A 13,885-nucleotide genomic window follows, 5' to 3' on the forward strand; every position below is an offset into this window, starting at 1 on the left:
AACACTCTGATGGGAGAGCTGCAAAAATTGGTGCTGGCTATTCAGGACACCGTGCTGCTCTTCCAGAGAACCAGTAACTCAGGAACAGCACTTCTGTGTAGAAAAGCAGCAGTGTGCTGGCAGTGCCTGCGCTGCCAAAAATGCTCGTGGTGGGCAGCAGGTAAGGTGCTAAGAGCACTCCTCACCAGAAGGGTATACATTTTAGCCATGGTCTTCCTGGCTACAGTCCCTCCGCTGTAAGCACCCTGCCTCAATTCCTCACGGAAACTGAACGGCTTTCTGTATTTGCTCCTTCAACCATAAAACTTTAGTATCTAACAGCATTTCTTCCTAGAAAAGGTCGCGGTAGACATTGGTTTATGTAATTAAAATGTTCTGGGAGCCTTCAGGCTCAGCACCAGCAGTAGCAATCTTAGCAAGGTTTTTAAATTATTTATTTGCTGGGAACATCCAGAACCCTTGTAAAGAATGAGAACCTAAAACTGAATATGAAATGGGAAAAAGAAATTCTCAGAAGGGAAAGTTTTGCCCTTTGGCGGGATTACACCAGGACTCCACACCAAAATAATGTTCTTATTTTTCTTTTAAATTCATGCAAATACATGAATATGTACTCAAAAAACCCTCAGAAAGTCAGGAACAGAGATCAAGCTTCAAAGAAAAGTTTGGGTTTCATTCATGTTTCTTCAGTTTAGCATGCAGACACACACACGCAAAGGAAAGTGATAAGCAACTCCACTTCTATAAAGCCAGAAAGGAGTAAGTAACACCATTTTAATTAATCAGGGTGATGACTTTCAAAGGAGGGGTTTCCAGTAGCACCACTTGGGTGTTTTAACACTGCAAGTCCTCACTCTATATGTAGCACCTAAAACTTCTCACCAACTAGTAGTCCGGCTAGAGCTAGACCGAAATACATTAAGAAGGTGCCTTGTATGTGACATCACTTCCAGGAACAACTGCAAATTAAGAGCTTAAACCTGCCTGGCCCAGATCTAACTCCATCAGGCTAAGACCATGCAGTGCCCAGCCTGAAGGGCCAGATCAGGTGTTGCACACTTAGCATTCACAAGCGACCCTTTCTTTTCCTCTTCTGTAATATTAGCCCCAGACTCCAGCTCTCAAGCATTTCAACACTCCAAGCAACTACAAATCATGGGATCTAGCAGCCTCATTAACACGGCCTTCCACAAAGTTGAAAACAATGTGCCAACGCTTCTCTGAGGAAATGTTTTACATTCCTATTGGTGGCAAAGATGAAACAGAATAGGGAAGATAGTACAGACTCATGTTGGGTTATTTTTCAGCTGGAGCGTTGGTGAATCCTTCTTCAACTTAACGTCACAACCAGTCTTTAATGAGATCTGTTCCAATTCAGTTGTAAAATAGATCCCTCCTGGATTGGGAAGACAAGACCAGAGCTCCGTGCCCTTCATTCTCACCCCCAGACTTCTGTAGTCTCTCTTGATATGCTCCAGGTTACCTCTGGAGCCATACTGCTGATACCCACAAGGAAGAGGAGGAAGTGGTCCATGTTAGAAGGCTGGACAAATCTTGGCAGTGCTTCTGCAACAATCCCAGATGCTGGCACCTAACAAACAAAACTCCTGACATATCAGGTGGGGTCAGAAGAGACATGCCTCCATCTTCCACAAGAGGAATCTCCTGTAATTATCTGTGACTGGCACCCTCTGCTCCTGACACCTGGTGCAGCACTGTTCCCAGGGTATGGTGACACCCATTATAGAACAGGGAAGTGTAACAGCACATGAGATAGTCTGGATGGCAAAAGCCATGATCCCTCGGTGGTCAGGGATGCCTCTTGTGACTGTTCACTCAACTCTTGCACAGATTTTGGCTAACACACAGCTCAAGCTAAGGCCTGATGTATGCTGGGAGCAGCACCATTAGGTCACAGCAAAGGCAACATGTAGGCAGGACACAATGGACAGGAAGAGATAAAGATCATTATGCAGCCATTATCACCTGCAGCTTGCTGTCTCCTGCCACCAAAATTCTTGCATACTGATTGTCTGGCAGCCTCTTCAGAATCCACAAACTTAGGGAAATTGTATAGACCAAACCCCCAAACTGAGAGGTGTAAATACATCAGCTTATCCAAAAGGTTTCTGAAGCTGATCCAACAGCAGACAGACTGCTAAGGCTTTTGTGCTTCCTGGTGTGATACAGGAGATGCTCATGCTGTGACAGAATAGGGAAAGGGGAACACCCTCGCCGTGGGCATGACACCCCCTCCGTCACTGTTGTTCTTCTTCTGAGGTTTGAGTGACTCATGTACTTTTTAAAGTCAGAATCCAGATTCTGATTATTCTATTGCACACTGATTATTATGAATTTGACCTGATCTGCAGAGGGTCCAGGTGACTGAAAAGTACAGGTAATTGCAGTTTTAGGTAATAGAAAAGCTATCCCAATTGCTAGAAATTCTGTGTAATGATAAGCTATGCTGATTACTAAAATTTTTCTATAATAATAAAGCTCTAATTATAACTACAAACCTGTGGCCAGTTCTCATTTTACCAAGGATCCTTAAAAGAGCCTGCCTGTCCCCATAGCACCAGGTAGTGAGGAGTGACACTATCACTCATTTTTTTCCCTTTTGTGTGGACACTAAGTTCAGGCTCAGCTGACTCTGATGGGTCTTGTTGATCCTCAGCAGTGCCCAGAGTACTACACCTGTTCTGAAACTGGAGACCTGTAGGTGGAACAGATCTGTGACTTGTTGCCAGAAGTCACAAGCTTCCAGCCTTCTCCATCTTGATAGTCTCTGTTCACTTGGTCTCCAGCTGTCACTCCTTCCTCCCCTTGTGTAGCTTGGGTTTTCCATAAATACCATGTCAGTCTCCTGTTCATCTTCCCCTTAATCTGGAACCTCATGGCCTTGACCACAGCACATCTCCCACAAGAGAGGCCACCACTGCCCTGACCTCCAGGCAGAGGCAAGAGCACTCTGCAGTGCAGGACCTGGATAGAGGGCTCCTCGCTCTGGAGCCAAGGACTCTGATGTGCTAATGGTAGTCCTGTGGACTACTACTGCATCTTAACGGTTGTCCATGTGCTGGATGGTATGTCCTGCAGCATGCCGAGACCACCATTGTGCAGTCTTCAAGCAGACCCACATACTCTTGAGTGGAATTTCTGAGCCTCTTTGCACTCCTGCTGCTATGCTTCATTTGCTGCGCTCTGTGGGCTGCACTCTGGCTTCCTTGCTCTTTCCCTAACAGGTCCCTTTATGTGACAATACAATCCTGCCCACATCACCATCACCCTGAGCACCCACCACCTAGCTTTTGAAGTGCTGTCGCTGCTGTATTGCCCTGCCACCCACACCACCCTCACAGCAAATTTTACTGGACTGGACCCTAAGCAACCTGATCTAGCTTTGAAGTTAGCCCTCTTGTGACCAGAAGTTTGAATGAGATCATCCCAGGTCCCTTCCAATTGAAGTTATTCTACATTCCTATGTCAGGACCCTGTTGAATATACACTGAGGTTCAACTGGTTTCATTTTAAGAGCCAGCAATGACCAAAGCAAGTATCTGTTCCACAGGAGGTGTAGAAATGCATTCAACATAGTTGCACTCAGGTTTTGGTACAGGAAAAGAAAGAACCCCAGTCTTGCTCTTGTAGCCTTTCTGTAGGAGTGAGGGCAGCTAAAAGGCCCTACACTTCGTTTACATGTCTGATTGTAAACTGTCAAAGATATATGACCTGCACTGTATATTCTATTGCCAGATCACTACCAAATGAGCTAATAAAGCTATGGCTTAATTAACCCCTATCAGTTGCCTGTTGTTTTTCCTCCTATGTGACCAAGCCAACCATACATCTTCCATTGCAGATTAGAAAGCAGCCCAAAATTTCACTCAGTTTCAATGTCTGGCTGCTGAGCCTTCTCAACCACATCAATCACAAGCAGGGATTTTTGCAATTCTACAACATTCTGAAGGAGAAGAAAAAATAAACAGAAAAAGAAAAAAAAAAATCTTCCATCGCAACATACACTAAAATCCTCATTGTCTGATGTGAAAGTAAACTTTCCAACCACCCTGTTGAAGCGGTGGTTTCCCCAGGCTGCCATTCAGTACAGACATATTGCCCTGCCTCCCCCCGCCCCCAAACAGAGAGCACAAAACATAAGAAGTTAAGACACAAAAATCTCCAAATGCTGCTGAAGTATACTTATCCACAAGCCTCACTTAATCATGCTTTCAACTCCCTCCCTAATATGTTTAGATTAGCATGTCAGTAGTCACACTAAAGTTTTCTGGCTGAAACCTCAACCAAACCTATACGACCTACAGCAGAGCTATACAGAGCAGGGCACACACTACATAGCATGACTAAGCTATCCTAGAACAGTTTAAAAAAAGCTTCATATAACTCTGTCTAACCATATAGAAAGCAGTCCAACTTAAAACTTCCAGGACATAGACTTCCCAAAGTAAACAAAGCATTAGAATGCCTGACACAGATTTCATATCTGCATTCCCAGGTTGCTGGGGGGAGAGTGGCCATGTATTTATTTATTTATTTATTTTAATGCCTTTAACATCCAAGTGTTTGGGTCATTCTTACCACGTGTGGAACTAAATTAGCATCACAAAACAAACCGAAAATTTGGACTTCCAACCCCTCAACACGGTCCCACTGTAATCTCCCTCCCTTTAAGGTCTGCCTCCTGTTCCTTACTTTGCCAGCAAGCAGGAGAGAATATTGTGATCACCCTGCTCTCTCATTATTTCTTCACTTCTTCTCCAACCCTCCCCAGGACTGCATAGGCAATAGGAGTACAGGCAAGCCTCACACTGCTGGCTCATATTCCCCCTCCATTCCTCTGCCCCTGCTGCTGGCATATTTGTATACCTCTGCAGCACCTACATGACACTACCCTGCATCTGCAAAGCTCTCTCATCACCCTGTCATCCACGCAGAAAGAAGCTGTTCCCTTATTAGCAGCTGTTGATCATTTCAATATCGAATTGCTGAAATACCAAAAATGGAATCAGGAGTGAGGCCTAGAAGAATGTGCACGATTCAAAGGGAGAATCCCTCGATAGATGAACAAGTTATTCAAACTCACTAAAATGAGTGAAGGACAAAAAGGAAGATTCATTATTTTAAGTCTGTATCAAAATTACCACTTGTTTCAAATTAGAGTACAAGAGTAATAAAGTAAAATATTGTAAAAATCTGACAAATTATACAACTCAAAAAGAGATCTCTCCACTTGGCATTTCCACTGTTCAGTTGTGCAGAACCAACTTCTGGAAAGATTATTTACAATTGGATTTTCATTCACAGCTCTACAGCCAACATTCAGAAGGATGACAAATTTTAAGCAGATGAACTAAATTGACAGGACTATTCAAGCTGATGGTAAACACTCCAGTATCTCCTGAACTACAGGGTAAAAGCTTGCCTAACCTGAGCATTTAAAAGGACAACCACACTTATGTACACTAGGCTTTATAACTTCCTTTTCATATATAAAGCTTAATGCCAATATTTAAAAAAGGAAAAAAGAAAGATAAATAAAGAACATTACAGTTCTGGCAGACTTGGAACAAACAAAAAATAAAAACCAGACCACATGATAATTATTGCCAGATTTCCAGTGTTCTGGGATTCACATGGTGTATTAAATGTATTTTAAGATCTCTTTGCTTTAGTCTTTTTGGTATTTCACATGACAGCTTAGAACTGTTTAATGAGGTTCTAAATTTAATCCCCTTCTACTCTTTTGGGTTTGGATACACCGCTCTTCATGAACATTTCTGTGTTCTAACCACAGACAAGACCTCTCCTTCTATTTTCCTGACCACGCTGCTAGATGGTACTACAATTCCCAGCAGAAGCAATGAGAGTGCCACACAAGAATACACAGTAGTGCAACACTCAGCTGTTGCACAATCTCTGCTCCCACTCAGCTCAGCACAGTTGCTGCCTTCAGGCCCAGAGGCATGCTGCTCGGATTTATGGATTGTAAAGGGAAACAGGTGAATATAACAACACTGCAGTAGAACAAAGGGCAGCTAGAACAATCCATCCATTCGATCAGTAACATACCGTTACTCCAGATATAATTGGGGCTTTTCCTTCAATTAGTTTATATATTTCTTGAACTGCTTCCTCATCACTCTTGTCTTTAAATCGCTTCTTGGAGAGTTCTTGAAGAGCTTCCTTAAACTGCTCAAAAGTGATAGTTCTGGAAGACTTTCCCCTGTCAAAACACACAGAAATTGAAAGGAATTACAAGAGAGCACAACAAGCATTCCAAGAATAGCAGAATGGTTTCAGTTTACCACAGTGAACAACTGAAAACCGCAACAGAACAGGAAGACCCACGCAGCCCATTTATGGTGTCAAATAAAACATATTCCAGGAACATCACTTTCTTTTTTCATGTACGTCAGTAGGATAGTGCTTTAGAATCTTCCCTTGATGAACGTTCAGAAATAACGAGGAAATAAAGGGACCTGGCCTGCTGTCAGAATGCCTGCAGCTCATCAAATCAAATACAGTCTCATTTGGTTGATCACTTGTAAAGCTTGCACACATAAAAGACAAGAATTGAAGCATCTTAAGTGAGTTTTGTTATTTAATATTTTTTTATTCCTCTTTGAGTAACTGGTTATGACATATTATTCATAGGTCACTATTCACATATTCACAAGTAAATTAAGAATAATGCTGTTCTGTAAAGCAAACTATTGAAAAGCATTTAAAAACTTGAAATTCCTCCTCTATTAAAGACTGACAAATCTATTAAAGACAGACAAATTTTAAAGTGATGCATTTAAATTCAATACCTGTTTTCCTTCTTAGACTACCACCTTCATAAAACATTCATGGAAAACACACTATAGCAGTCTGATATACCCATAAACCCCCCAGAAATTCAGAGCTGAAGACTTGCTGTTGTTTTCACTAATAGGAAGCCTGTATTTCCACACTAGTAAATTACTTGCTTAGGCTTACTTTTGGTGGAGAAGATTTTGCAATAGCAGCAATACAGTGCAAAATCTGACAGGTAGAGTGGGAAATTCACACTTTACAGACATCTATTTATAGAGTCACTCCTGGAGATCTTTTATACCCATCAGGCCAAAGGGTTCAACTGATAAAACTTACAAAGAAACTCAGCATTCACTACAGAGATGTGTTTAACCAAAAGGGGATTAACGCAAGTCTGTTTTCTAGCATTTTAAAATATTCAGTTTAGGCAGGAGATAATGTAGTGGAGTACGCACTGTTCCTTTCTTTTTCCTAATACAAAACTATTTTTAGTGTTTCTCATTTTAAAATTCAGGTGTGAGGCCACAGCATTAGTGAGATTACTCACCATTAAAAAAATTAAAATTTTTCTTTCCTATGAATTATATCACACACAAAACACACCTTTTCCTGTATTATTAAATTACAGATTCCCTGATCTTTAGAACAAGAATTTACACACCAAAATTTAGCGATACGTTTTAAGCTAAAATTTAACAGATCAAATAGAAAGATTTTCAAAAAGATGTTCTGATGCTGACACTGATGTAACCTTAAGTAGTACCATCTTTAATAGCAGAAGATGTTTTCAATTGCTTACAACATTATGAAACCCTCAGAGTCAAAAAAATATTTGAGAATCCATGTTGCTGGGAAACATGCTACTACACAAATTTTGTTTGCTGCTTAAGCATTTCTTTTTATGCCAATTTAGAGAGTATTTCAAGCAAATCAGAAAAAAAAACAACAAACAACAGAACACCACACAACCCTGACCAGTCCTTTCAACAGTGACAGCTGTTTATAAAGCAATAAACGATAGATGCAAGGATAAAGGAAGTTTGCACTGGCAACAGAAATCTCAGGCTAGAAAAACTATGTGTAGAAATCTAATTTTAATTGAAGGATCACAAAGAGCCACTGCAAAGAGCAATTCATCTATCTATCATCGATTTATCTTTGGTCTTCTCTTAGATACCTTCAGAGGTCAAATTCCCCTCAGTTGGAGGGTGCCTCCACTTATGAAAGGGGGAAGTGAGATTTCTCAGTTTTAGACACCAACGGTTAGGAAGTGACTCCTACTTCAATTAATTAAACACAAAAATGAAATTTTATCCTAGGCTTTTAAAACAAGGAGAAATTGGTTATTCACAAGATTCAACACTAACGCAACCCTTTACATACCATTCATTACCAGTATCCTTTATTTCCAACACAGGCCAACATGTAGCAAATCCTTACATCCCTCACACTCCCTATTTTAGCTAGAAATAAACTTCATCTGTTTTTTGACCAAACTTTGCTGGTTGCAACTACTTGTCTGCTTTAGGTGAAGCATATGCTGGAGTATCTCATGGAAATAGCTACTAAGAGAACATCATGACAATGGAAAAGAAGAATATAATCCAGTATTTCATTAATCAGAAAGACACAGGGAATAAACTGCAATTAACTACTTGGAATTTGTCCAGGATTCTCATTAATAGGATTAACATCTCTATTCTGATGAAACATATCCAAGAACTTTTAACTAGCTCAAGAGGTCAGGACTTCATTCTGTTTTGCCTCTCATTTAAAAAAAGATGGCATTGGCAATCACTACAAAGCGTCAGCACAACACCACACTAAGGCCCTTGTTCACTACAGACTCACAGCCAAGTCTAACATACAGACCTTTCAAACTCCAATCAGGATTGCTACAGCTTAGCTCGGATCATCACTCAGGATCATCACAATGGGAAAGGGAATGACCATGTTCAGCAAAAACAGTTGAAGTTCATGTTGACTCCTTTTATTTTTATTAACACATGTAGAATTTTTGGTTCTGCACTTATCAAATAGAAGAACACAACTTTTTTTTTTTTTTCTTCTCCTGTATTAAAAGGAAAAATACATAAATAAGGGTGCCAAGAGGAACAAAGAACATCTCTTTCTGGTCTAAGACATAGCCCTTCCCACCTCTCACATTTGGTCTTTTCCCTGTCACACTAACATGGGGAAAGGAAATGAGTTTTTTCCCCCTCCAACTTAAGGTGTAACCACAAATTGGATACATATATGAGGAATGTAGTATTGCCACAGGATGCAAAAGAAAAAGAAATGTGCATCATGGCAGATATTCTTTACCAGCAAAATACATTAATTGGAGTCACACTAAAAATAGATTGGGAGTAAAGGAATTTTTGGAACTATACTCCAAGTAAAAGTTTCCTAAATAAAGCAGCTTTAAATTTGAAATTCGATATCTTCCTCCACACTCCAAAAAACATCATCTCTCCCCCCTCCATCTATTACAATATTATCAAATCCATTTGAAAAGCATCATAATTAACTCAAAAATTCTACAGGTGCAAAGTACGCCAAGTCTTGTGGAAAAGCCTAACAACCTAACTCTTGATTAACTCACAACATGTTCTGGCACTTTTGGTATGCCACGTATGGTACATGTATGCCATGTACCATAGCATCTAAATTACCAGGTGGCAATGCTACACCACCTCCTGTCTCTAGAGGCAGGTCTCAAAGAGCGCTGAGCAGGTGCTGTCATCATTGTAACTCAGCAGGACAGCATGCTCCGACCCTCTCTTCTGTCTGTGCAGTCACGGGTTGAATGCAGAAGAGAAAACAGGCCGAGTAGGTCAAAATGACAGAGGCAAAGTCTCTCAACAAACCTACACAGCTCTTGATTTACACACTCTTAAGCCACAGGATCAGCCCCCTCCAGATCCACAGAAATGCCCTGCCGAGAAGGACTTGGGGGTACTGGTGGATGAAAAGCTGGGCATGAGCCGGCAATGTGCGCTCACAGCCCACAAATAGTATTCAAGTCTATATAAAATGGAAGCCCCTTCCTGACACCAGCTTTTCAGAGGTCATGAAGTTAAACTAAAAAAAAACAACTAAAAATCCCAAGCAAACCAGTTTCTTTCTATTAAGCAACTGCTACAAAGAATCAGCTTCTTTGTGTATATTTGTAACTTGTTTTTAGAAGCTCATTATAAATATTTTATAAATATCTTGTTTCCATGGGAATAACAAAACAAATATATTAACTTTCATTTTCCAAGTGTTACAAGTTCAAACAACTTGTCTACAATTAAGTGTGCCAAGGGCAATCTCTCAGCTATTAACACCCTTCTCTTAGGTTTAGCACTCCAGATAGTTAATAGAGACCTAGAAAGAAGATAAAATACTGTACATTAAAAAAGAAAAGGGGAAAAAAAAGGCGAAAAAGAAAAAAAAGAAAAAAGACGATGAATGGAATAGAAGGAACGTGTGAACAGCTATGGAAACATGACACAATCAGACACTGGAAATGCAAATCAAAACTATCTGACCAGAAAATGAGACAAAATGGAAAACAGTAATAATAGAGGGAAGGTGGGGAAAAAAAGGCTTGTATGAAAACAGTCATCATAAGATTGGCCACCTCAATGAAAAGAACCAAATATATATGAGGGACATTAATAATATAAATTTTTAAAGCCCTGTACTTTATTATGACACAAAGAAACCTTTATGTTTAGGAAGGACACATTCCTACATGCCATTCTATTTTAAGCTCTGCTTCTTACAACAAACAGAATTACTCTAATGCATCATCCTTGGGTGGAGGAAACAGTGTATTCATGGTATACTCATGGAAGTGGCTTGTATCCATGTCTACCTTTGGGAACAGACTGAACACACTCAGAAGAATTTTAGGAAGCTTCCCATCACTTCCCCTTCCTTGACGGGTCTCTCCACATGTAACCACTACCAATGGGAAGATTCTGAACTAAAGCTTGAATTCCTCAGTTTGCTTTTAGGAGCCCAAGTCCACATACGTAAAAGCATAGGTTCTGAGCCTGGACATCAGCAGAGTGAACATAAAGTGTAAAAGATCAAACATTGGCCCAAAGTAGACTGCAACAGCAAGTGGTGCGGTTTTCATTTGCAAATATTGCCACTAACAGTGTCCTGTGTTCACAAGATTAGAATAATCAGTGTGAAAATGTACTGTTGCAAATTAATACTTCCATTTTATATGGACTTGAATACTATTTGGATTAACAGTTGTCTATAATTTTAGCTGAAAAGCTATACAAATACACTCCACATACCCAATACACAAAATCCTTGACCAATATTAGAAATCTTTATCTCCATAGCACTATTACAGTTCAGTGTTAATACAGCAGTCTCCAACTTAATCGTTTTCTGTCTTAATCTCTGAGCTACCAGAAGTCATGCCATACTCCCATCCCAAAAGGTCACTTTTGCTTTCAGTTTTCTTAGATTGAACAGGGGAAGGAAGACCTAAAAATACTCAGAGAAGCTTCTATTCCAGCTGGCATGCCAGAGAGGATGACAGCAGGATACACTAACCAGGACTGTTTTGCCATGGAAGTTGTCATCTACGCACAAAGGTCTAAGGAGTACAGAAAGTCTGACAAGGGTCTGAAGACGGTGTAACTAGAGGTGGGAGCCCAACAAATGTTTTTGTATAAACTCTTGTACAAGGAGCTTTGTTTGTATGGTTTATTTAGTCTAAATTCACAATGGACTTGGGGGTGTCAGTCAACCGAGCAGTCAAGTAAAACTCAACAGCGTCATCTCTTGTAAATCAGAACAAACAGGACTTCGGGTACTCCCTATATTTATTCCCATCCCAAGGCAGTCTCATTCATTCAGAAGACAGAATGAAGGATTGTGCTGGCAACAGAATGCCTGAGTGGCTTATTTGTCACAGTTTCTGACTTACTGGCACAATAAGTTTAACTAGGCAATTTCCAATTTGCCACTACTGCTCCCACATCCATGTAGGTAACTGCTAACCAAATAATAAGAAACACTCCTTAATTATCAGAACTAATCATTTTAATTATTCAAATATAAAGGTGTCGTGGTAACATTGAGAACAGACCATAAGTGGGAATTTTACCCCAAACCCCAACAAAGGCATATTTCCTAATGACATTCAGACCAGACTTCAAACTGTAGCTACTTCTACTTAATTTTAACAAACAATGGGAAATGGGAAGTGTTTCTTCTAAAACATGCTTCATTTTCATAAGTTAAGAGAAATAATAGATGGATCTTGCTCAACTTGTCCAGGATTTTTCACTTTTTTCCCAAAAGCAATCTGTCATACTAAAAACTCACTACAGCTGAAACTCCCTGATTTTCATACAAATAGATTTTTCTGATTTACCACTTTACAGCAGCAACTTTATCATTATTACCGTGGTTTTTCCCAAAGCATTCACTCCTATTCATTTAGTAGAACTGACATTTATTCTTTTCTTGCTACTTGTGCTAACATACCAAGTCTTCTGGATGTAGTCTATAAACATAATGTACAGTAATAGCAGTGGTTAGTGGTATTTGTGCTGTACATGTTGACAGTAAAAAGGTACCACAAATTCCTTGAAGCAAAAAAGGTTTATACTGGTCTCTGCAAAATACATTGCTCATCTAACAGATGTATTGTTTTTCCCAAGAATGTCTGCTCTAATGTTACCAGCACAAAGTCCAAGGCTAATCTGTTCAACCAAGAAGCAGACTGTGCCACAGGGCTGGTAGTTTATTTTTTCCCTTTTGTGGTTTACAATTTTCACTTTCCGCTCTCTTTGGGCTACACAGCTCAGCATTTTTACTGGCCATCAGCCCCACAATTCACAGCTGAAAACAAGTCCTAAACTAAAGCTAGGTCTGTAGGTAGGCTAACTAGGCTGCTAGAACCTTGCAATCTAATGGAGTATTTAACATATCCTGTGAAGATCTGTTTCTTGCTGTATATCAGTCAAGAACAAAATTACAAAATTTAGATATATAATGCAAAAAACTTACGAATTAAAAAGAGAACATAGTTTCCTCGATAAAACTGAACAATGTATGACTAACCCAAAGCAGAGACTTCTATAAAAATTTGACAAATATAGCTGAAGGGAGAAGGGGGGGAGAGAAAAATACTGTAACACAATTCTACCGGGTTCTTTGTGCAGCACTATCTAATGGCTCTCAAGAAAGGTGGTTGTAAAAGAACCAATTAAGAAAACAAAACTTGAGGTACCACCTTGCATCAGAGACTTCTACCCAATTAACAGGTAGAACTAGGACACTGAAATTAGACATCTGGATGTTGATGCAAGCAGGAGTAAATTGGCAAATTACTAGGAAAGAAGATACACTTCCAGAAGATATCCTCAGAAAAATGATCCTAGGAAGAAGCTACAACAGGATCTTCAGCTAAGGTAGCAGCCACTTCTGGAACACAGGTGCCTTTGAGTCCATGGCTGTTTGCCAGAAGGGGATTCCCTTGAGGGAAAGATGAGGAATGACAAAGATGACATCCAGATGACCTTCACAATTACTATAAATGTAATTTCTAGCATCTTGGCCAACTCAGACATAAGGAGTTGAACTGAATGGCTTCATATACCCCACAATCACAAGGCAATGCCATCATCAGTTTTCTCATCATTCCAGGAGAGCACAGCAACAAGAGAGGCACAATGCCAACTGCAGTGCAAAATGCTCTCTCTATATCACAGCAATAGTCATCACTTGCAGAAGCCTCTCGGGAGTCAGGGAGTGGGCAGCAAGGGCAGAAGAACACACATCATTCACTCAGGAACTGAACCTGGAAGTGCCAGTTTCCCTCGGGGTGCTTTCTGCCTCTTTACTGAGCAAGGGTAAAGCAAAGTGCGTCTAGTTCATTCTAAGTATCTGAAACTGTGACAGCTTGTGAACTGCCGTGCTTTGAAAATCTGAAGCAAGAGGACTTCAGCAGCTCACTAAACCAGCAGTTGATATCTTTATCAGGCTTTATTTTAATCTAAATATTTTAGACTTCTCTCGTGAAAACTCTCTTCTCCTGTATTTT

At 40.2% G+C, this 13,885-nt stretch overlaps 1 protein-coding gene across 1 annotated transcript in view; it reads right to left on the reverse strand.

The window, feature by feature from the left end:
• TPPP (tubulin polymerization promoting protein) overlaps positions 1 to 13,885 on the reverse strand; it is a 69,948-nt gene that overhangs the window by 15,107 nt on the left and 40,956 nt on the right. The window contains exon 3 of the mRNA XM_052797645.1: positions 6,091 to 6,244. Within this exon, the coding sequence (XP_052653605.1) occupies positions 6,091 to 6,244 (154 nt within the window). The remainder of the gene's footprint in view (positions 1 to 6,090; positions 6,245 to 13,885) is intronic.

Source organism: Harpia harpyja, chromosome 1 (genome assembly GCF_026419915.1).
Source record: "Harpia harpyja isolate bHarHar1 chromosome 1, bHarHar1 primary haplotype, whole genome shotgun sequence".
NCBI lineage: Eukaryota > Metazoa > Chordata > Aves > Accipitriformes > Accipitridae > Harpia > Harpia harpyja.